The sequence below is a fragment of the Stigmatopora argus genome, chromosome 6, assembly GCF_051989625.1.
Source record: "Stigmatopora argus isolate UIUO_Sarg chromosome 6, RoL_Sarg_1.0, whole genome shotgun sequence".
NCBI lineage: Eukaryota > Metazoa > Chordata > Actinopteri > Syngnathiformes > Syngnathidae > Stigmatopora > Stigmatopora argus.
The window spans coordinates 6445561-6469007 of NC_135392.1; the positions used below are offsets into that span (position 1 = coordinate 6445561).

Genomic DNA, 23447 nt, shown 5'->3' on the forward strand with positions numbered 1-23447 from the left:
TCATTATTCTTCATTAATGGTTTGAATTATTTTTTGTTGTTGTAAAAATAATGATATCTTTATTTTGTATGTTATTGTATCTACTCAACAGCTGTGACCGTTTGGGCGTTTAATTCATTCATTCAGTCATTCATTTTCTGGTCCGTTTCATCCTCAGTAGGGTCGCAGGGGGTGCTGGAGCCTATCCCAGCTGACTTCAGGCCAGAGGCGGGGGGCACCCTGAATCGGTGGGGAGCCGATGGCAGGGCACGAGGAGACAAAGGACAACCATTCACGCTCACACTCACAGTTAAAAAAGGAAGGGCCTTTGGGGTCGTGCCCCCTCAGAAACATGTCATGACTACCATATTCCAAATGGAATTTACTGTATACCAACATAACAGTAACAGAGATTAATAAAGAATTATCAGTGTCAAAATATTACTTAAAATATTGAAATAAAAGCATTAATATGGAAGATATGAGGGCAGTTGGTGTTAGAAGAAGATAAACTGACATGGAAAATGATGACATCCTAACAGAACAAGGAGACTGGAAAAAATAAATATTTATATATAAACTGGAAAAGCACAAAACATTTTTTTATGAAGGCAGATAAACTGATTGTGCTCAAATGGCCTATTACATTGTTTCTTGCATTGCAAAAATGTCAAGGCACATCACCAGGTAAGAATCTTCTAATACAAAACCCTGTCACCTATATTTACAATATAAAGTCATTCTCATCAAGGTTTTATCAACCAGAATCAAAACAACACACAAAAAAGTATTTCAATATCTAATTTCTCACGACCTTACCTCCCCAAAAGTGGAAGTGCATGGACCCCGAATAACTTTCCGACTTTAGGGTTGATACCTGTGAAATCTTGTAGTGTCACAACTTAAATCTTGTAGTGTCACAACTTAAATCTTGTGATATTACATCGACTTTTTTAATCTTGGAATATTGACATTTTCTCATGGAATATTATAATGTAGGACTTCTTGTCAGGTAATTTCCCATGGCACACCTGACCATCACTAGGTGGTAAGGAAACACTGGCCTATAAAACTGCAGCTGCACAGAAGACATTTTCCCACATTTTCCACACAAAACCCAAATTTCTGTTAACGTAGCTGGCAAGCAGCAAAAGATTAGTTTAGTTCTATCTTTTCCCGTTATGAAAGGTGAATGTTTCTGCAAAAGCTGTTCTAACAAGCCAATGATGAGGAAAAACCTCCGTCCGTATCTACTTGCCTTGTGGCTAGGATTACAGTCCAAAACTCCAGGAGCCCTCCTAATCACTCCCCCTGGTGTTGGATTCTGTCGAGCAGATGGCGCGCCACACGTTGATTTAGCCGCCGCAAACTTTTCAACAAACTGGGCGGGTCTTCCAGCTCGTCAATGAGGCACCGCGCTATTTCCAAACTTCTGAAGTCTTCCGGCCGGACGAGTCGTCGGATCACCTGAAGCGCCCGCTCCTTAAGGCTGTAAACTGAGAGGAGGGTGAAATTGCCTTCAGATAAAAATGTGCTATTTTTGGTGCAACAGAATCTGATTTCTGGTTTTCTCAGTGCGAGTGACGAAAACCTACATGGCAGAGTAATATTTACGGATACAGCACTTCCGTTGCTTGCCAAGGCGGGAAGGTAGAGCTCTTTTCCATTCACTCTCAGTAGGTCCTCGCTGTCGACGTCTTTGAACATCCATGGGTGGCCTGGCAGATCACATTTACAAATACATGTCAAAAACAGTCCTAAGGTACGTGTTGCCTTTATGACAGCATTTTACAAAACTGCCATTGATGGCGAGGGATGTCCAGTTCATTTGAATTGCGCGACCAATCCACCGAATTCAAATGGAATGGAGGACTATTCCCATCAATTTCACTGAAAAATAATCATTGAGTTTCCAACATACAGTGGTACCTCGTGATACAACATGCTCGTCATACAACATGCTCATGGTACGATGAAAATTTCGATCGAATAATTTGCTCGCGATACGATTAAAATTTTCGAGATGCGACCAAGCCAGGTGGCCATGACATGAGAGGCTGTTTATCATTGTAGCACACAGTCTTTTTTTGCCGCATCTCTTTCGTGTATAACTACTATATCTACGAGGACTGAACGATTTATTCAGACGAGTTTCGACCAGGAAACGCACAATGCGCATGCACGGGCAAAAAGAGGGCTTTCTGGGTAATGAAGTATACTCGTGCACACAACACCCATAGGCAATGGCACCCTTTCTCAGAATAAAATTTCATTACCCACAATCAATACGTGGGTAAGCTCAGCTATTGCATTTCCTGTTATTCTTTCTAAGGGATGGAGCTCCCGCGATCGTTCTTTAAAGACTATTTCTCGTTGGCAAGTGGTCGTGCGTTATCCTATTGTGAGGACATTTGTGTGCATCATTTTCGGAATATTTTGAAGGCAATACAACAGCAAACAGTCCATCGATAGCGAACGTGAGGGTGGAGGCGTGGCAAACCGCTAACCCGGAGAACGAAGGTAACAAAAGATTTAAGACAAAACTAGAATTCAGTTTTGTGTAAAGTTACATTAAAGGTATGTTTGAGTGTGTCTGTATATATTTATACAAGTTAATTTAAATTTGTTTGTTCGTTTACGAGTGCCGTGGATAAAGTGCCCAATGGGAAACGTTCACTCGAGTTAAGAAAAGCTCGACATACGATCTCAGTCTCGGAACGGATTACGATCGTATGTCGAGGTACCACTGTACAGTAGATGCCATGATCTATGGCAGGGGTGTTCAAATCGATCTATACTGCTAAATTGAGATGTGCGTAATTGGCACCCCTAATCTATATACAAAATCCTATAAAAGAGCCAGTAATTATTTTTTTCAAGATGCAGGTGGATTTATTGATTACTGTGCTTTGTACTGCGAGACTATATTCGAACATTTGGCGTGAAAACAAATTATCTCTCATTAAATTTAAAAAAAAAGAAATGTTAACATACCGTACCTATAAAAAAAAGATATCTGGATTGCATACTGTGTGTGTCACTCAGACCACTGAAAGTGTTATCTTACCGACGTAGGTGTTCATTATTCGCCCCGTTCTCGGTTGTAAATCGTTGTACGGCTGGGGCTGACCATCGAAATCAATCCAGAGTGGCTGGACCACTCGGGAAGTGTGGTTCGAGAACACGAGATTCGTTGGAATGCGAGTGTCGAGCGAGCGGACCAGGGGCAGAGTCGGATTGGCATCCTGCGACATCTGTGCTTCCAGCGAATTAGCACTAACACTAACTACTTTTTGGACAACGCGCCTGCCTAACGCCAAGTGGCCTCTAAACGCAAAAAGCAACAAAATTCCTGGCTCTTTTAGTGAAGAACGCACGCAAAGTTTCAACCTCTAAAACTGAGATAAACACGATTTATAATGTTTTAAAAATGAAAAAAAGACTACCACCATCCACCTCAAATGTTTACAAGTTGCTCACTTCCGGCTGGAGATCACGTGACACCACATTTTCTTCCAAATGATTGGACGAGATCAGGTATGGCGTCACTGGACGGGCGACTGCCGATTCGACAATATGAAAAATAATTATAAAAAGGAACATTTTCTATGTATATATTGGGTGTAAGTAGAATAATGTAAGGCTAAAAACCAATTCAAGTGACTTTTGATAATCGGAATTGTGTTTGAATTAATGAAACAGATGTTGTTGTCTCATCTTGAAATGCATCACTCACTTCCAGAAATATTTCGTACAGTTAGTTACCTTTTTAAAATGAAAAGAACGCCACTATGGTTTACAAATTAAACGGACACAATATTCTTTAAATGAAGACTCTTATTTTAAATTTGTGGTTATGCAAATCAACATTAGGTAAATTTACAAAAGCCTCTTTTTAACTTTTATTCTAATGTTGTTAAATATCTTGTTTATTTGTCATTCTAAATAATCTGATAAATTACCAATTAGCAACGTTTCATTCATCAATTCTTGATTGCAAATCATTTGTAGTCATTTATCATTTAGGGCCAGAAGTCCGGGACGCATTGACATCACAAAAAGTAAATTCTACCTTCCATCCCTGCTGATAACCTGCCTGGCAATTGCAAATGTCTTTAGTTCTTGCTATTTCTTTGTCCCCCAAATGTAAAAAAATGGATGTAAGTAAGTAAGTATTAAAGAGGTTTTTAACACTGTGCGAAATGGCTAACGGCCATACTACTCTGAAAACGCCCGTTCTCGTCTGATCTCGGAACCTAAGCAGTTTTGACCCGGAGCTTTCGGTGACTAAATTCATCTTGTGTTGAAGCTGAGTAGTATTAAAGACTGTAAACTGAACTCCAGACCAGGGGTGCCCAATCCGGTCCTCGGGGGCCGCTGTGGGTGCAGGTTTTTGTTCCAACTGATCAAACACAGACAGTTTACTGCTAAAACAATAAGCACCTGACTGCAATCATCACCATCCGGCCATGGGCACCCCGATTGGCCCGCGTGCCCCAGTTTGGATGGCCCCGACTCATGTCACAATGGGAGTAGAAATGGGATCAAATTCCAAACCTAAACGGAAGCTCCACCCACCGCTCGGCGTCACCTCTGCCAGTGGAGGGTCCACACTTCAGACACTTGATGATTCCGAGTCAGACCCGAACTCCTGGACACACTCCATCCACCTCGTGACCAAGATATCGCTCCCAAATCTTTTGCAACACTTTGGACTAATTTCCTGCAAGCGGAGCATTCGGGTCGCATAGCTCCACGGAAGGGGAGAGAAGATGTCCACGGCGATCAACCACAGCGAGCTTGCGGAGCCGAGAGACGAGACCCTGGCCCGGGTGGAGATCACCCTGCTGGCCCTCATCTTCGCCAGCGCCGCCGTCCTCAACGGGGTCCTGCTCCTGGTGCTGTGGCGGCAGCGGAAACACACGAGCCGGATGCGCGTGTTCGTCTTCCACCTGGCCCTGGCCGACCTGGTGGTGACTTTCTTCCAGGTGTGCCCGCAGCTCATGTGGGACATCACGGACAGGTTCATCGGACCGGACCTGGTGTGCCGCCTGGTCAAGTACCTGCAGGTTTTAGGCATGTTCTCGTCCACGTACATGATCGTGGCCATGACGGTGGACCGCTACCAGGCGGTGTGCAACCCCATGGTCAAGTTCCAACGGACGCAGGTGCGCGTCAACGCGGCCGTGTGCGCGGCCTGGGGGGTGTCCCTGGTGGGCAGCCTCCCCCAGGTCTTCATCTTCTCCCGGGTGGAGGTGGCGCCCGGCGTCTTTGACTGCTGGGCAAAGTTCGTCCAGCCGTGGGGGCTCAAGACCTACATCACCTGGACCACCGCGGTCATCTTCGTGGTGCCCGTGGCCACGCTGGTCTTCTGCCAAGTGCGCATCTGCAGGGCCATTCAGCAGAATCTGCACCGCAGGGCCAGGCGCGGGATGGCCGCCCCGTTGCCCCCCAGGGCCAGCGGGGTGGCCGGCATGTCCAAAGCCAGGGTGAAGACCCTCAAGATGACCGTGGTCATTGTGCTGGCCTACGTATTGTGCTGGTCGCCTTTCTTCACCGTGCAACTCTGGTCCGTCTGGGACGCCGATGCACCTAAAGAGTGTAAGTACGAATAAATACATCAAATACATTTCATAAAAATATAATAAAATAATAATAATAATAATAGAAAGAAATACTGTATATAGCCTGCATGGAATATATGATCATGTGCGTCCGAAATGCTCGGGATTGCAACTTTCAGCAGCATTTAACAGCCTCTTTCATATTATAGCAAAATCCATATTGTTGTAATTAAAACTTACCACGATCTGCATTATTTATCTCCTAAAATGAGTCATACAAAAAAATCTAAACAAGAAATATGCACTTCCTTAAATGGAGAAGTGCAGAGCTTTTCAGTATACATTGGTTTCTTACCAAGGTGAATTAAAGCATAATTTTTTTACATAATAATAATCAATATATATGTATGCCAAAATGACATGATATATACATACACAGTGTATGCTGGGCTGCCGCAACCCTTTTGGGTGACCCTCCCCCTGATACTACACACCACTTAATCATTGTTTTGAATAAAGCCTAACTATATTGAATATATACGTATATATATTTGGAAAAGTAAGGGTAATAGGGGCTAGAATTTATATGCTTTATTGAAGTAACATAACTCAGTTGAAGCGTGAACGTGGGTGCGAATGGTCTCTGTGTGTGCCCTATAACTGACTGGCGACCAGTTTAGGGTCCAGTCCAACATTGGCTATCACTGTGCTATTACTGACAAGGATAAGTGGAATATTGAGTAGGACAATAACAAAACTCCCATTTAAAAAAAAAAAACTTCAAGCGGAAGGCTAACCAAAACTGTCTGGTAAATTTTTTTATTTACTTTTTTTAAAAAACGTTTTACTTTTTTTTACTTTCTACTTTTACTTTTTAAAAATACTTTTAACTCAGCTTCTTAACTCACTGGCTGCCATCCAATCACTTTGGAATGAAATGGATTGGTCCTAGATTCGTGGCAAACTAATTTCAACAGAAGGGTGAAAAGAGCCACGTGGTTGGACGTCTATCACCTCAATATCATTGAAAGAGTTCAAAAATAATGAATAAATGTCCTTTAAAATGCCCAAGGCGCAATGTGTCATTTGCTTATACGGTACTGCGGCGCTGATTGAATGACATTAAACGAGTTGATTAACGGCAAACTATCATAATAATAAATGTTGAAATTAACTCATCAACATCCAATCCAATGGATTGAAACATGAATATATTGCCCACCACTTGGAGTACCAATTGAAAATGGAACATTATCTCTATAAATCAGGAAAACCTCATTAGATGGCGAACATGTACTTAATGTTACGAGCCGTTATGATTGCAGCTGCCACTTTCACCATCCTGATGTTGCTGGCCAGTCTCAACAGTTGCGCCAACCCCGTCATCTACCTCCTCTTCAGCGGTCCGCTCCCTCGGCGGCTCCTGAAGCCGGCGTGCCAACGGCGCTCCTTTGCCAAGGACTCCATGCACGAGGAGGCCACGCTTGTTAGCGCCTTCTACACCAGTTTGAAAAATCCCACCATTGAAAAGTGAAAGACGGGACGGACAGATGAACGGACGCCGTGGATGCCTCCTGTGTGCCGTGCAGATGTTCATTTCTGGAGTGGAAAGATTTGATTTGTCAATGACACACACTATTTTAAATACAGTATCTCTCGGAAAAGCACAAGTGGGTGGCCTGCGTGGAGAGGTGCGTTCCAGATGCAGGACGTTGGACAGTGACGAATGGCAAACAACCTGCGTGCGGTGCCGGAAAAGAAAAACAGAGTCTGCAAAAGTGGTGTTACATTTCTCTTTGGGGGTCTCGCTCAAGGAACAGAACATTTGGCGCTGTTTTGAAATACAATTCGTTCATTCGGCGTATCTCAAAAATTTAATATTGCACTTTATTACATGTTGAATGTAAATAATTGACTAGTTTGTGGATCAGGAAAAAGTTTTGCGGCTAGTTTTGTTGTGCGCAACTGTATAATAGTCATAGGGTGCAATTGATCTAGAGAAGGGGTGGTGAACATGTGGCTCTCGAGCCACATTCGGCTCCCGGCCAAAATGAATGCAGCTCTTTGCTTCTTATCATATTTTATATATACTGTGGCTCTTTGCCTCGTTAACCATTTTCTCCCATTTTTATTCTCTCTTCAAACACACTCAAATTCATCAAAGCCCATTAAAAAGAAATAATAAAAATACATTTAAAAAATGTAATTTGGCAAATTGAATTTTTTTAATGATGCTTCTGACATTGGGTGTGGCTCTTTGACTCTCACAGTTTAAAATTCCAGGTATTTATGTCTTAACTTCTTCGCCACCCCTGGTGTAGATGATCACAAAACCACTCAAAAAAGTGTAGTAGTAGGAGTTGTTTTTCACCGGGGTTATAGAATTATGGCCTATGAGTGGTGTTATATCATGTGTCTTTGGTATTGAAATAACTATTGATATAAATGCCATTTGTTAGCCATTTGATGGGGTTTTGCATTGTTTGCCAGCATTTAGCTAAGCGTTTAACAGTATATTTATATTGGGAGTGGCAGTGAACAGTTAGTGTTTTCTTGGAGAAAAAAACTTGAACTAATTGCGAAATTTTTGTTTGTTGTACTGTGATTTCAGTTGTGTTCACTGCCACCACCCACAGCCCACATCTTGTTTTTGAAATTGTCCATATTCATATCTTGAAAAACTCACAAGTCAGGTCACTCGTATATCAAGACACTGCATTGCAATTTTGGTACGCCTAAAGCATTGAACTTTGTTGCATTGGCTTAGGTAGCCCTGTGCATGGTATATTTTTATTCAAATCATTATTACAAAACAGAGATTTAACCCTGAAATAATGCCCAAATAAATGTCTCATGAAACTTCAAAGTGTAGTTTTTGAGTTTTTACTTTGCATGTATATGTACTATGTGTATACATATACATATATATATATATATATATATATATATATATATATATATATATATAATACTAATTCATCCCTGTAAAAATTAACTTGTGCGCCAGGTCTCACATTTCAATGAACCGCAAAGGAGCAGAATTTTCTTACTCAGACATTTATAAGATTTTTTTTTTTTTAAATAGCGATGATAATGGAGGCACATCACCAAACTGTTTTATAGCGCGTGAAACCAAAAAACAAAAAAAACCAAGACCCTTCTGTACTTTTAGATGCACGTGACGTGATTCCCCCATTTGGAGCACACCTGCAGCTCAATGTGTCTACACTCCCTGCAAGGTACACCATAAAACACCTATTTTTTAATATTTCTATCTTCGTCACCATGCAAACAAGTGGAGCGGAACCTCCACAAGTTGACTGCTGAGTTCAGCCCCCAAGGACTGTAACTGTGTTGTGTTAATTGAAGAAGTTCAATTTGAGCGGAAGACATTCTTTTTGAAACCATGTGGGCAGCTATTTAAAGCCTTAAGACTTGAGCTCCACCATATGGATTGTTATCAAAGTTAAGGTAGAATGTTTCATTGTTTTTTTTATGTATCCTCGCAAGGCAAATTTACAATTTGAAATTACATTTTACAGCGCTAATAAAGCTTTTATGTCTGCGACAGTTTGATTATTTCCTAAGGGTGACATCCTTTAAAATGCATCCGGAAACAGGTTGTGTTTGACCGACCTTAAAGCTTTCACTCACAGAATTTTAAACAGCTAAACAATAAACAGAGATTTCCCACAGTTTGTTCTCCCAAACACAACTGGCATATCGTAATTGTTTGATATGTAGATTTAATTATATTGAGAACATAATCCCACTTGAAAAAATGAAAGAAAAGACATATTCAGTGCCAGCCCTAAAAGGTAAAATCCCACAGACGTGCCATTCTCAAGTAATAAAAGAGTCTGACAGGATAGCATTTTGCAGACTGGATCTGAATTTAACTTCATCCCGATTGCTCGAAACGACACACGCAAACTAACAATAATAAATCATAATAAACTCTCCTTAGCAAGAAGACTAAACAGAACATATCCAAGCGGGAAAGCAAATGAAAAGATATATTTCAAGGTCTGCGCTGACAAGTGGAGATGAAAATTCTATTTGTCACCTGAGTGGGCGTGGAAAACTGATCAGCAGTATCCAAATGAGATTATAGATGAATCTAAACAGCAAGTAGCCCACGCAGTAGACATACAGATGAATAGTATGTTGTTATGGAAATAATTTAAGCAGCTAGAGCATGAATTTTCTGAGCAACAGCAAACATCTAAGCAACAGTGCAGAAAAAGCACAGCCTGAAATAAACAAACACTATGATGAACAGGAAAGGGTGGAAAATTGAGACATGACCTGCACCACTTAAAGTCTAACCCAAGAATTTGGCCTGGGAAATGAAAGTCATAAAACAGGAGCTTTGAAAACAGACTATCTATTCACTTATGTAATCGACAGACTTGTCTTCCTCTGAAAAGGATTAACGTTACAAATGTAGCGAGAAGGAAAACCATGCACAATTGCTGTCAATTTCAAAATCAAAAAAAGGTTGAGTTTGATGACATCACTGGCACAAAGGCAGCATATTCCAATTCTAATCAATGGAACATTCTCCATTCAGTGCCATTTTTATTATGATAATTGAAGAAGGAACACAAACTAGCATCTTGCAACACGTTTTAACAATGCTCTAGAACAGCAGCATTACATCCTGAAGAGAATCAGAGTATATGATAGACTTTGAAATAACATCATTTTCCCTTTATACATTTGTTCTGAAAGCGTTAACGAGTGGCGACACCTTGACGGATGGATACACGCTTCATCGAAATGAGCTCTGACCCTCAAAAAAGGGTCAAATTAGGACACAAAGCGCTCTCAATTCCCCCCCCCCCCAAAAAGGCCTGGACATATATTTGTCCAAAACTGTCCTCATCACCTCTTACAAAAATACAACTGCTTTACTTCTGAGCTTTGAAAATATTCATAAAGTCAATAAAGGGCTTCGTAAAGCACGAATCGCTCGGTCAACGGGGCATTCCGACAGACTGTTTAAACAATACGACAGACTCTAATGAGTGAAGCAAGCTCCAAAACCCTCTGCCAGGTGGAGGACAAGAGGCGTGGGGGCCGGGGGTGTCGAAGCAGAACCCCGTGAGCCTAGAAACAGCTGGCCAGCCGCACACGCTCAGACGACCACAAATGAAAGCGACTCTCTTTTGTCTCCTCCACGAGTACATTGACATGCAAAGAAGCTCAAAGAACAACCCGTCATCTTCCCACTTGCATTCGCTGCTTAATTGCCACATAATGGTCAGATGGGCTTTCTGCTAAAATGATGGGTTTACTGCCAAGGGTGACAGCGCGTGATGAGGCGATGACTTGAAGGCCACACCAGCCGACGAGAATTTGTACACCACGGGGGAACGAAAGTCAGAAATCACAGGCAGAAGAGACGAGAGCCGTCGTCGCCCTCGCTATCGGGGATGCGGGGGAGCATGGCCGAGCGCGTCAGACCCCAGAAATGAGGCGGAAACAAGTCTTTCTTGGTCGCTGTGAATTTCCAACCCATGTGGGAGCTGCAGCCTCGACATTCGGCGATTGTCCAAGCGTACCTGAGCAGAGGAGGTGTGTCTTAAAGAGCTTCGATTTCATTGGACGCTCCAACAGTGGATGTGACGGAGTTTCAATTGCTAACTTAGCGTTCATAATTGCAGTCGTTTGATATATTTACTGATTGGTTTATGTATTCATGTTGACTACAACTTAGGCGGTCCAGTGGCTTGAGTGGTTTAGCACGTCAGCCTCACAGCTCTGGGGTCCTGGGTTCAAATCCAGGTCGGTCCACCTGTGTGGAGTTTGCATGTTCTCCTCGGGTCTGCGTGGGTTTTCTCCGGGTACTCCGGTTTCCTCCCAATTTCCAAAAACATGCATGGTAGGCTGATTGGACACTCTAAAGTTCCCCTTGGTATGGGTTAGACTGCGAATGGTGGTCCGTCTGTAGGTGCCCTGCGATTGGCTGGCCACCCATACAGTGTTCCCCGCCGCTGGCCCCAAATCAGCTGGGATAGGCTCCAGCACCCACATTTAGAAAATGAATGAATTACTAGTATACTACTTATTTATGTTGACTACTTATTTATTGATAGTTTTGTTTGTTGTTATGTGTGCACTTCCCAATTTATGTTGTGAATATTTATTTATTGGTTATTCTTTGTATTAATGGATTATTTGTTTGTTTGTTGTTATTTGTGCACTTTGTGGTGAAGCTTTAAATGGCATTATACTTGTATAATGACAATAAAAGCATTCAATTCAATTCAATGTAAGGCTTTTTGTCGGGTAAAGTGCTTTGATGTGCACAGCTGACAATTTAATGAAAGACAGCGTAAGAAATGGCTTTCTTTCTTCTATCTCATTTGCGAATGAACATGTTTTGACGTGGTGTCGAGTTGATGTTTTTGTGCACATGTATAGAAAAATAACTATTTGTGTGACCTGAAAATACCTTTATACTGCATACGTATACCCTGTAGCTTCAGCCAATAATAGTTTATCGACACTTCTGAGTCATACGCAAGTTGTGGTAGTATTAGTAATTTGACACAGCGGGGAGCGGGAGCTAGACTGAGCGAGTTACCCTGGAAACCAGCTATGGAGCGTGGATGGCCTGCCGACCACGTAGAGGTTTTTTGCCTTGTAGACTGTCAGAGTCTCGTGGACGTAGCCGTGTGGATTGACATATGCAGCCATGGGGCCGTACAGGGACATGCTGGAGGGGGAGAGAGGCAAAGAAGGGGTTATGGAAAGACGCAAATACATTTTTAACTCAATAGGTCAATGCAAATGTCAGATAACTAAAGTCTGTTTTGTCAACATTACTATTTTATTTATCATGAATGGATGATGTTTAAATATACTTCCATCTTTAATACTGTTTGTCGTGGATCTAGTAGAGCCTATAGGAGCTAACTTTGGGGTACACTCCTTAAAATAAAAATAATTAAATGCAAAAGGGAGTTTTAAAACACAGGTCAAATTTGATGTGAAACTGCCAGCACACAATTAATCTCTAAACAAAACACATGGCTTGACTTTTGGCAAGCAATGGACAGAATGTCACTCTAGAAATGCATTGCACAAAAAGAAATGAGGATCATTAAAAAAAATGGGAAGCTTGGTCGTATCATTGACTACAAAATGTAATGACCATTCCCAACCTCGAGTCGAGTCGAGGCAAACATTTGTCTAAATGCCGTTTGTGTTTTTATACCCCGTTGACATTGAATGTAGCACTTGTTGGTATCCATCCATCTACTAAGAAGACGGCTGTACAGTTAAAAAAAAGTGTATTTATTCTGTTCTTGTCTACACGAGACAAAAGTAGTTTTCCATTTTAAAAGTGAAATGAAAAACCAACATTAAAACCTAGGTTTGAAACCCATTTTATACACTTGGACCTATGCATTTATTTAATTCCACCATTATCATCAGCTCCCTCGAGTGCAACCAATGTGACCCGTGATGAAACAAGCTTTTCTCAAGATCTGACGTGATTTTTAAATGTCAAAACTTAATGAAAAACATTCGTCAAACACATCTCCGGTCATTGAAAGCAATTATTCTGAATGGATACAACAAGTGCATGGCGTTCAGCCATTAAGGCTCCATCCAGTGCGCGTCTGGACAGTTTCAAGAGCGCGACACAAATTAAGTGTCACGTCGATGTTACATAAGGCTGAGCTGCATTGTGATCTAACTTCTGCTACCTAGCCAACTAATCACATTTGATTATTACAATTTGGCTGATTACAGCCATTAGGTCAGATCACCTAAAATTGCCCAAAAATAAGAAATGAAGAGCTAATGGAAATGACTAATTATGGAAAGTGAGAATGTCCTAATGTGGAAAATAATTTAGCCTTTGCAACCCTACATGTCATTTTTTTAAAACATTGATTGTATATATTTTTTTGCTGCTCTATTCAATGGTAAAACACCGCAGCCCAATACTTAATGTTCATCTGATAACATTAACGTTAAAATAACATTTATCCTTATACAAACCAGATTATTTATTCCAATTCTACAGTTCCCCCACGGCATTGATCTGATTATATTCCATGTTTAAGTCCAGAAAAGTCCACAATTCCCACATTTAACGGCAAAAGCACAACTTCCAAACTACCATTATGTTTGTTTAAAATTATTATGTACATTCACCAGCTTAGTTTTTTTTGTGGCCAAGGCAGACAAGCCAAACACAAAGAAAACATTTAACACTCTGGCTGAATAATTTTCCAAATTCTTTTTAAAAGGTGTGAATAAAAAAAAAAAGTAGTAGCACATTAGAAAAAAGATTTGTAATGACCTGCATCGTTTATAATATTTTTTAGGAAAACTAACCAATCGGACACAAAAGGTAAGGCCAAAGAGATGTCACCCAATTAGAGTTTTGATTTATTTTAATCTCACTTCCCTAAATATAAATAAATGCCTTTGGTAAGGTGTGATTACAAATGCTGCCAACTCAAGTGTGAATGTCGATGTGTGAGAAAGCTTTAGAAGTGAGGTTGCTTTCAAATCTGGCTAACAGATTTCCAAGTAAAAACTCCCCTTTAACTGCTACTTTTGATATAATGAATGAATAAAAATGGCTCCCACTGGGAAGTCAGCTTCCGTGGTACTATTAGCACAACTTATGACTTCAGGTGATGAGTAACATCCTGTAAAACGGGATCAAATAAATGTTATGTTCGGCTGTAAAACATAACTGAGATATCCTGCAAAGCACTTATTGCCTTACCTGAAAATCTCTTTCTTAGTGGTGATTTCCAAGTGTTGGCACTGTTTACAGCACAGCGAAGTGCACTGAAGAGAGAGAAAACAAACATTTCAAAAAAATAATAATAATAATAAAAAGCGAGGATGCGTGTTACGGATGGTGAATGAATGCTACCTTGCATATGACATGAAATAACACCTGAAAAAAGATTGAGTTCAAGATACGGATAAGAGTTTTTTTTCTCCCCAGCCTTACTTATAGCATATGTGCACCGTGTGCGGTTCGATTGGTCGCCGGTCTTTTGGTCGCCGTCTTTTGTTCGCCGGTCTTTTGGCCGCCCCGACCGCGACAACGGGCGACCAAAAGACCGGCGACCAAAAGACCGACGACCAAAAGACCGGCGACAAAACAAGGTAAAACAACACGGTCTACGCATCAATAAAAGCCAACAATGGCCATGAGCAGTTTCACTGAGCCGACGTGTGAGTGTATAAGAGTTTGTATGTACATGCGTTGTCCCTTTAAGAAGCTACGTCAGTCAGGGTCTTAACAATTTCTCCAACAAAAAACAATAAAAGTCTGGGAAATTTGGAGCTTTTCTTTAGCCTAATAATTAATAGGGCATTAAGTATGACTAAATAATAATTCGCAGTTTGTATTTAGGGAATTTGAGCAACAATTTAAATGGTATTTATCAATAAGCTTCCGGGCGACCAAAAGACCGGCGACCAATCGACCGTGTACCTATGTGCACACCTCTGAGTCCAAGAAGAGCCAGAGTAAAGGCGAAAGTAAGTATAATATGTTCCCTTTAGGGCTACATATTTCATTCAATTACACGGTAAGGAAAGCTGCGGAAATCGACAGCCTAAAACAGCCTAAAACAGCCACGCTTTTTTGTCTAAAATCTTCAATAATGATGAGCATTGAGATCACGGGCTTCCAAAAAATAAAAATCGCAAGTGCAAAATGAATGCAGTGGCCAAATTTCACACTTTATGATTTGTAATGTTTCCAAGAAGGTCTATGTATTTTTCCATTGTATTTTATATTCAGGTTTATTACAAATTTTCTTTTTAAATGATTTATTATTCATTTCCTTTACAGCCGCATTTTAGCCTCTAAGTGCAAATTCAGGCATATCAACATGCAACATTCAAAATTCCCTACTTGATATGAAATTAGGGAAAAAAGTGGTAAGCATAAAAACCTCCATGTGGCGCAAATATTGCTTGGATATAAAAATTAATTAATAAACGTGGTTAAAATATGATGTAGAAAGTTACAAATAAACAGCATCTTAAGTAGACGTCCTTTCATTATAAATGCATGCTGTTAGAATACAAAAATTCTAAGTACTCAGTTATCCATTTGTATTTCAGGATATTGATTATATATTAAGTTACAGTTGCAGCAACTACATTAATTGTTTGTTGCTATATAGGGGAAATATCAATCCTTTAATAGTAAACTTTCTAAACTATAAAGGGGGTATAATATGAAAATGTTTTTTTTAAATTACTTGATTAAAAAAGTTGGGTCTCTGAATTGTTTGTCACCCATCAAGTGTGAAATTGACGTATCTGAACATCTGCTTCGCTGGAGGGCGTCTCTGCAAAAAAATGCGATATTTTTGCCCAATGCTTCTTTATTTTATTGTTACCAGAAGTGTTAGATATTCGGTTAAATATAATTGAGTCAAATAAAAACATTGCCAGCAGTGTTTTTCCTCTTGAATTGTGCCAGTCAAAATGGATTAGACTTCTAAACGTGGTCAGCTGCGTCCAGTAAGTTAACTTTTCTGGCCCAAAATAAACTGATGGGATCTAGTCGTGTGCGGTCGATTGGTCGCCGGTCTTTTGGTCGCCATCTTTTGGTCGCCGGTCTTTTGGTCGCCCCGACCGCGACAACGGTCGACCAAAAGACCGGCGACCAAAAGACCGGCGACCAAAAGACCAGCGACAAAACAAGATAAAAAAAACAGGTCTACGCATCAATAAAAGCCAACAATGGCCATGAGCAGTTTCACTGAGCCGACGTGTGAGTGTATAAGAGTTTGTATGTACATGCGTTGTCCCTTTAAGAAGCTACGTCAGTCAGGGTCTTAACAAGTTCTCCAACCAAAAACAATAAAAGTCCGGGAAATTTTGAGCTTTTCTTTAGCCTAATAATTACTAGGGCATTAAGTATGACTAAATAGTAATTCGCAGTTTGTATTTAGGGAATTTGAGCAACGATTTAAATGGTAATTATCAATAACCTTCCGAGCGACCAAAAGACCGGCGACCAATCGACCGTGTACCGATCTAGTTTGCACGAATGTTGCCCGTGAACCAAACTGAGTTTGACACACGACGTAATCACTAATCGGTGAGGTTGTGGTGGTGATTGTTTTTTGTTTTTGTTTTACCCGATCCATAATGTCGATCTCACAGCGAAGCCTCTGAATTGCGCTGCCAATTTTCAGCAACTGGAGCCTGAGCGAGTCGTCTATGGGAAGACAAGCCGCCACTCGGTAGGAGAAGTCTGACAGTGACCAGAAGGAGGACGGAAGGAGAACACAGTGCAGAGAACACAAACAGAGAGACAGATTGCGTGCGTGTGTGTACATATCTGTTATGGTTGTGCAATCCGCAGAATTGTAACGGACCTATGGCATTCGTAGGGAGAGTGTCGTCCTTCAAATTCTCATCCCACTCGTGGAGTTGCTTCTTCACTCGGTTTATGAGCGACTCCTGCGGAGAGCGAGGAAACAGCGGCGTTTACATTCGCACTTAGACGGACGATCTTGGCTAGACAAATTATCATTAGCCTCTTACAGAGTCGTAGAGGGCGTATACCCATGGTGGCCATCGCGTTAGACTGGCACAGTGGAATTTCCTCTGAGATAAAGCAGCAGACAGACATGAAGGTCAAAATAGCAGAGATAAGAGAGAATGCATCATCGATCATAGGGCTCTGACATAAAGGACAAGTCAAAAGTGGAAACAGAGAAAATCTATCATTTTAAAGGGAAAAAATGGTGTTGCTTTTAAATTCCATGGTGTCAACGAATTGAAAATCAATTGGGACAAGGCTATTTCCACTACTGGAAGGCAATCCAGATGTCAAAACGTCCCAGTTTCCCATTAAGAACTTCAAATCGTGATTTGTCTGACAACAAAACAGTTTTCCACTTTGCCACACAAAATGATGAAATTATTTTTTTCTTGACTACATCTCACTTCTATTGCCAGTTAAATGCCTTTTTTTATTCTTAGGATTAATGTCACAGATACAAAATGTTTAAGGAGTGAAGTTTATGTCTATTCCTGTGTGTGGTTCCAGTTTTTGTCCAACTTTACAACGTCTTTTTGAGTCTGTATCCGTTTTAGCTACCGCAACCAAGATGGCGCCGTTCAAGTGGCAGCCGGCGGCGGTAGCTCCGTCCACTCCTGCTCGTTTTGTGTTTTTGCTGCTTTTCTGTCTTAATGATTTGATTTGGTGATTCTTAATGATCCCATTTACTTTGATTTGCTTTGTACTTTGTGTTTTTGCTTTGTTGTTCTGTCTAATCACCCTCTGCTACTGTCACAATGAAATTTCCCAAATACGGGATGAATAAAGTTATCCAATCCAATAGCCTTAAATCATCAAAACAGTTGACATTAAAATGGTAAATAGTAACCATAATAACAACAATAATTTTAAATGTAAATAAATATATTAGATATAACAAAAAAATCTATCCCTTTATCTAACACCCCCAAATGGCAAGGCAAAACTAAATAAAACCCTATCTGGGGAAAAAATAAGTAACTACAGCTTAGGACCAACTACCGTATTGGCCCGAATATAAGACGATCCTGATTATAACACGACCCCGTTTTTCAAGACTCAACAGACTTTCTCCAGATCAATATATAATACTGGTCACTCTGAATCTCAGTTTTTGAGGCGTCCGACTTTAGAGGTCTCATTGGAGTTCTTTTGGAGACATCCGCACTGTCAAATGATAGCATAGCACACATCAATGTCACCTGTTTGTAGTTAGTCCAGCGGCATTCAGCCTGCTTACAGCTCTGAGTTGGGGGTTTGGTGGAAGGGTGCACCACAAGCCTTGAGAAGGGTGTCAGCTGAACACCAGATAAAGGATCGGGGAGGACTCTTTCGGGAAGGATCTGCACTTTGGCCTGTCGAATCCTTCAAAACAAAAACAAAAAAAGCTGATTGTATTCACGGAAATTTTAAATTTGTACTGGCTTGACTGCTCTGATGTTATTCTCACAATAGGCAACAAACAGTCAAGAGAATATTTTGGTCAAGGGCCATTTAGCACCAGCAACAAATTGCGGAAATGACCCGAGAGCTTCACTGACTTCATCAAACTGTGTCTTCTGGACAGACATCATGACTACAACATGTAGAATTGGTTATTTTTCATCATAGATGTCACATAAGGAAGGAAGGAGGATAATTAATAGAATCTCATGGCAGAAGTTCAAGTGACATGAAGTATTATTGACCTACTATTGACCTGTTGTTTTATAATACATGACATATGGAGGGAGCATGTTCACAGAAGTAACTCAGGGTAAAATATGCCTTCAGATTGGCTCTAGAAAATTTCTGTATTGGAGTGTGTCTGCCCTCTGGCGGTCAATTTTAATTCAAAATTCACATTTGAGATTTTGAGTCCTTTCCAGTGATCATTATCGCGTGCTTAAATCAGAATTTAACAATCCATTTACACCACCCATGTGGGCTTTCAGTGCAAATTACAAAGTGTGTGGATGATTCCTGCAATCAATTATTAAATCTTAATCATAATAATTTATGAAAAAAAGAGATCATTTATTTTCAACTGTTTGTGTTCCTAACATTTTCATACAAAAAAATATATGGTCCACGCTATTAGGTCCTATAATGTTTTTTAAGTATACTTCAAAATTGGTAACTATAATTCAAGTATAAAGAATTAAACACTACAGACTAAAGCTAAAATAAACTGCTCAACATTCTTGGTTGGCGCATAGAAAGTGTTAATGTTTTTAAGCAGAGTAAAAATACACTTGGCACGTTTTAAGATTCTTCAAAAATTTCACTTTTATGGCAATGAAAGTGAAAACTTAACAGATCCAATTCTTTGCTAATGATTTAGGAGACATTTTAATCTTACCCATCTGCTTGAGTTCTTATCTCGTGAACTTTGAACCTCTGTCTGCCCACAGCTTTCACTTTGACCGTCTCGATGCCATATTCCTGCTCCTCCCGGTATGCGTAGATTTCTGCCGTGGTTCCGAACTCTGCCTCTGGCTCGCCTGCATCACTGCGAGAATTGAGAATGAATTGACAGTACTTACTGATGTTAACTCAATGCAGATGCATGATGTCAAGTAAATGCTGTTTCTAGGCATAAATATGAGTGTGTAAGAGTGGCTATGTCAGTGTTTCCCAACTACTTTGCTGTGGAAAATGATCTGCCAAAGTCAGACATTGTAATATTCTGAAATTAAAGTCAAAATATTGCAAGAATTTGTTTATTTTCACAGGCTTCCACTTTTGTCGACGTAAGGTCTGTATGAACACAAAATGGCTTTTGGCATAATATTAGGAGATATCGATGAGTGGGGGTTAGTAAAATAAGGACAATAAAAGGCATTTATTAATTATCTTAATGATCCCATTTATTTTGATTGGCAGTGGGTCCTTAGCCGGTAACCGGTCAAATAGTCCCAGGGGCATCAAATTTCAATAAGATAGGTTGAATGGTTTAGAAAATCTGCTATTCACTCAATGTTAAATAATAGGTTACCGGCTAAATAGCCCCTGGGACTATTTGACCGGTTACCGGCTAAGGAGCCACTGCCATTTTGATTTGCTTTGTACTTTGTGCTTTTGCTTTGTTGTTCTGCGGCCTTTGCGACTGTACTGTCTAACTTATAACTATGCCTTCTCTTGTATCTGCATTCTCACCCTCTTGCTACTGTCACAATGAAATTTCCCAAATACGGAATGAATAAAGTTATCCAATCCAATTATATCACTTATTTATATGGTATGTGAACTGGAAGTCTCGGTCACTGTGCAGGTCAGCAAGCAATACACTGATATCTACAGAATCTTGAATTTAGTGCATACAAAAGATGCACCGACTGATTGGGCACCCCGTCCGCTTTGGGGAAATTTTTAGAATTAGTGCGCCCTATGTGAGTAAATATGTGCCGTGTTGGTTTTGTATGGTTTATTATTACTCAAGAAGGGGAATTGCAATCATAAATAAGGGGAGCATTGGCTGAGGTTGACATGTATGGGATGGGCTCTAGCACCCCCATGACCCTTGTGAGGATAAACAATTGAGAAAATGAATGAATGGTCTGTAGTGTTTTAAACTCCCTCTTTATGTGCCACCTTTTAACCTCAAGCAGCTGCCCCTCTAAAAATATTTTCATGGACCTGTGTACGAGTACTAGATTTTCCAGGCACCTGTGGGCGAGCACGGCGAAGGTTCGATCCCTCTGAATGACACTCCTCATCATGCTGACCTCCTGCGGTCTAAAGAGCTGCAGGGGAAGGGTCTGACCGGGCACGAGCATCACGGCTGTGTGTGGCAGCACAGGGATGGTTTGACAGCTATCGTCGTCGTGGACGGTTCGACCGTGAAACTCCTCCATGTCTGAGCCCAGGTACTGAGAGTGTGGACATTGAACAGATGCGGTACTCATTTAAAAGGTGGTGGTGAACCATCAAGGGAAGGGAGGCGAAAATCTGATTCGTCACTCACAGCGTGAGAAGTGGGGAGACTGGGATCGAAAGTGATCAAGCTGGGCTTCGTTGCTTCCTCATTGTCACGTTCTTCAGTCACCATGTCATCTTCTTCTTCTTCCTCCTCCTCCTCGCCGTTGCCTGTTTTCATGGCGCACGAAGGAACACGAGTCGCTCAAGAGTGAAATTGTAGCGAGGGGAGAGATGAAAGCAGTTGAAGAGCGTGCGGTTCTGATTTAAACGAACAGGGAATGTGTGGAGCAGCCGAATTGACTATACACATACCTGGAAAAAGCAGTAGTTGGTTGCCCATGTTGTCGTTGTTGTCTTGGCCTGCAGCCCTATCGTCGGCCATATCCTTGTGTTTACATTACAGTTCCTACTCTTCTTCTACGGTATGTTTAGCTTTGCAGGAGCACAATGGCTCACGTGCGCCACTCTCGGCTCGTAATAAAAAACATCGGTGCCTGATTGTATTTTTTTTAAAATGAAAATTACATATGTAATCATGCTGGTCTTTAAGTGATTTTTTTCCAAGCAAAATCCTTGGAACAAAACCCATCTTGTCATTTTTTACCCCCAACTGTTATATATAAACTCATGGCAACTGTTTAGACTTGAAAAATCGTACAATCTCTAATAATGTTGTATCAAATACTCTATTCTCCTGCTGAGTAACTTTATATATCGTCAACACTGGGCCATTTCTCTCTGTACCCTTCAGTGCCCAAATGTATGTCTTTAGTCAAATCAAAATGATATACAACTATGTTGATTTTCAAGTGCAGATATACAAAAGCCCCAAAAAGTTTGAAAGCAGAATTTTTTTTCCAAACGGTTGACTGTAAAATGAGAAATGTTCATCTTGACACATCATTACATTGTTCAAATCTTTATATGTATATATATTTTTTTCCTGCCAACTAGCTTATATTCAGCAGGGTTATACTAGATATTACTGCACTCGTATTCACACTCCACAAGATCTCCATTTTCAGTTAAAGCATGATGAAATGCAAATTATATGTATTGAACCTGCAGCAGAATGGACACCAGCTCCTTCAGTTCTTTTTTTTCCTGGACCATTTATAAGGGCATCATAAATTGAGCTATTCCATGATCACATATTTGAACTGGATTCTTAGTCATCACAAGTTCACCAATGAAAACGCTGACTTGTAGCAAAGTTTGGAACAGTGTTTATTGTTCAATACACCAAATGACATATCAGGACAAACGAGATGTTTTATGGTCCATGAACGAAAACCGCTGCAGCGCTGATGTCTATCGCCAGGGCAGGTGGATGGAGGAGGCGCGTGGTGGCGAGGAACCAAGTTGGAGGCGTACATCCAATTCAATCACACAAGCAGGTCCGACGGGCTGCAGCTGGCAAGATGAGGGCTTACTTTGACCTCTGCCTCATCTTTCGCCTTTTACGCTTCAGCCTAGCAAGTGAGGGGAAAGCACTATTTTAAGACAAGTGTTTTCAAAATCATAGTCCACAAAAATAGTTAAAAGAAAAGGCTGATATTTGCCCACGACAAAAGCTCTTTATTAACTACTACAATTTAATTTCAGTCTATCCAGTGACCAAATGTTGAAGGTAAACGTTTCCAAAAGTTTAAGATAAAACAAGGAAAAATGCAATTAGGGTCTCCTATTGGATGTTTAAAAAATTGGTCTCACGTTCACATCATATCCAATCCATGAACAATACTCAACAATTTAGTATCTAACCCAAAAGCCCCGTCCCTGTTATAATACAAATCATTTTTGCTTACCTGCGCATGCGCTTCTTCCTCCACTGCAAGAGAAAAAATCGTTATTGTAAACCAACACGTGCATTACATGTGCTACATGCCAGTTAGCAAACATTTCAAGTGGTATTGGCAACATAGTTTGATATCAAAATACAGTCGTTTTCATGATCACACGAAGAAGCCTAAAATACAAAAGTAAAACCTTCATTTGTTCTTTATAACGAGCGTGAGACGCAGTGGGCCCTACAGGCATCATTAGCGTGCAGGTTGTGGCGCAAAAGGAAAAATAAGAGTTTAGTTTGTTTACACGCCACAACAAGTCTAAGACAATAACAACAACGACATGACACTTTTAGTCGATTCCTTTGTCCATTTAAGAAATATGTAAGGTGTATCGCCTATCGTTTCTATCGTGTTTCAAAACGAAACAGCGAGGCGAACTTACCTTTGCTCTCATCGTGTGGAGAAGGATCTGTTCAAAAGAAGCAAAAACGTTGTTATTGTTTATGGATGTCGATTAAATTTGATGGATTTTCGTGGATTGCGATGAGAAGAAAGACATTTCAATACCTCGTAGCGAGAAGAGCAGTGGAAAGAGGATGTGACGACAGAATAGGGCGGTATTTATAAGAAACGTGACGTCTTTCTCAGGCGCCATCTTTT

At 40.6% G+C, this 23447-nt stretch overlaps 3 protein-coding genes and 2 long non-coding RNA genes across 5 annotated transcripts; 1 reads left to right on the forward strand and 4 right to left on the reverse strand.

Annotated features, from left to right (window-relative positions):
- Positions 1-346: 346 nt before the first annotated feature.
- vhl (von Hippel-Lindau tumor suppressor) lies at positions 347-3363 on the reverse strand. The gene is made up of 3 exons (XM_077602344.1): positions 3047-3363; positions 1575-1697; positions 347-1475 (listed from the first exon to the last, which is right to left on the reverse strand). Exons 1-3 carry the CDS (start codon positions 3231-3233, stop codon positions 1282-1284), a joined length of 504 nt encoding a protein of 167 aa, XP_077458470.1. The 5' UTR covers positions 3234-3363; the 3' UTR covers positions 347-1281.
- Positions 3364-4629: 1266 nt separating this feature from the next.
- On the forward strand, positions 4630-7380 carry LOC144075384 (oxytocin receptor-like). The gene is made up of 2 exons (XM_077602343.1): positions 4630-5580; positions 6869-7380. The coding sequence occupies exons 1-2, from the start codon at positions 4752-4754 to the stop codon at positions 7075-7077; spliced, it is 1038 nt and encodes a 345-aa protein (XP_077458469.1). The 5' UTR covers positions 4630-4751; the 3' UTR covers positions 7078-7380.
- Positions 6349-7281, reverse strand: LOC144075386 (uncharacterized). Its single transcript, XR_013300549.1, has 2 exons — positions 7227-7281; positions 6349-7142 (listed from the first exon to the last, which is right to left on the reverse strand). It is a non-coding gene; the product is annotated as an uncharacterized LOC144075386 (long non-coding RNA).
- Positions 7381-9271: 1891 nt separating the features above from the next.
- crbn (cereblon) lies at positions 9272-21436 on the reverse strand. The gene is made up of 11 exons (XM_077602342.1): positions 21310-21436; positions 21044-21165; positions 20746-20948; positions 19439-19588; positions 18300-18462; positions 17100-17162; positions 16931-17015; positions 16691-16806; positions 14302-14366; positions 12136-12267; positions 9272-11110 (listed from the first exon to the last, which is right to left on the reverse strand). The coding sequence occupies exons 1-11, from the start codon at positions 21377-21379 to the stop codon at positions 10936-10938; spliced, it is 1344 nt and encodes a 447-aa protein (XP_077458468.1). The 5' UTR covers positions 21380-21436; the 3' UTR covers positions 9272-10935.
- Positions 21437-22207: 771 nt separating this feature from the next.
- LOC144075740 (uncharacterized) lies at positions 22208-23437 on the reverse strand. Its single transcript, XR_013300621.1, has 4 exons — positions 23355-23437; positions 23230-23256; positions 22806-22828; positions 22208-22469 (listed from the first exon to the last, which is right to left on the reverse strand). It is a non-coding gene; the product is annotated as an uncharacterized LOC144075740 (long non-coding RNA).
- Positions 23438-23447: the final 10 nt, after the last annotated feature.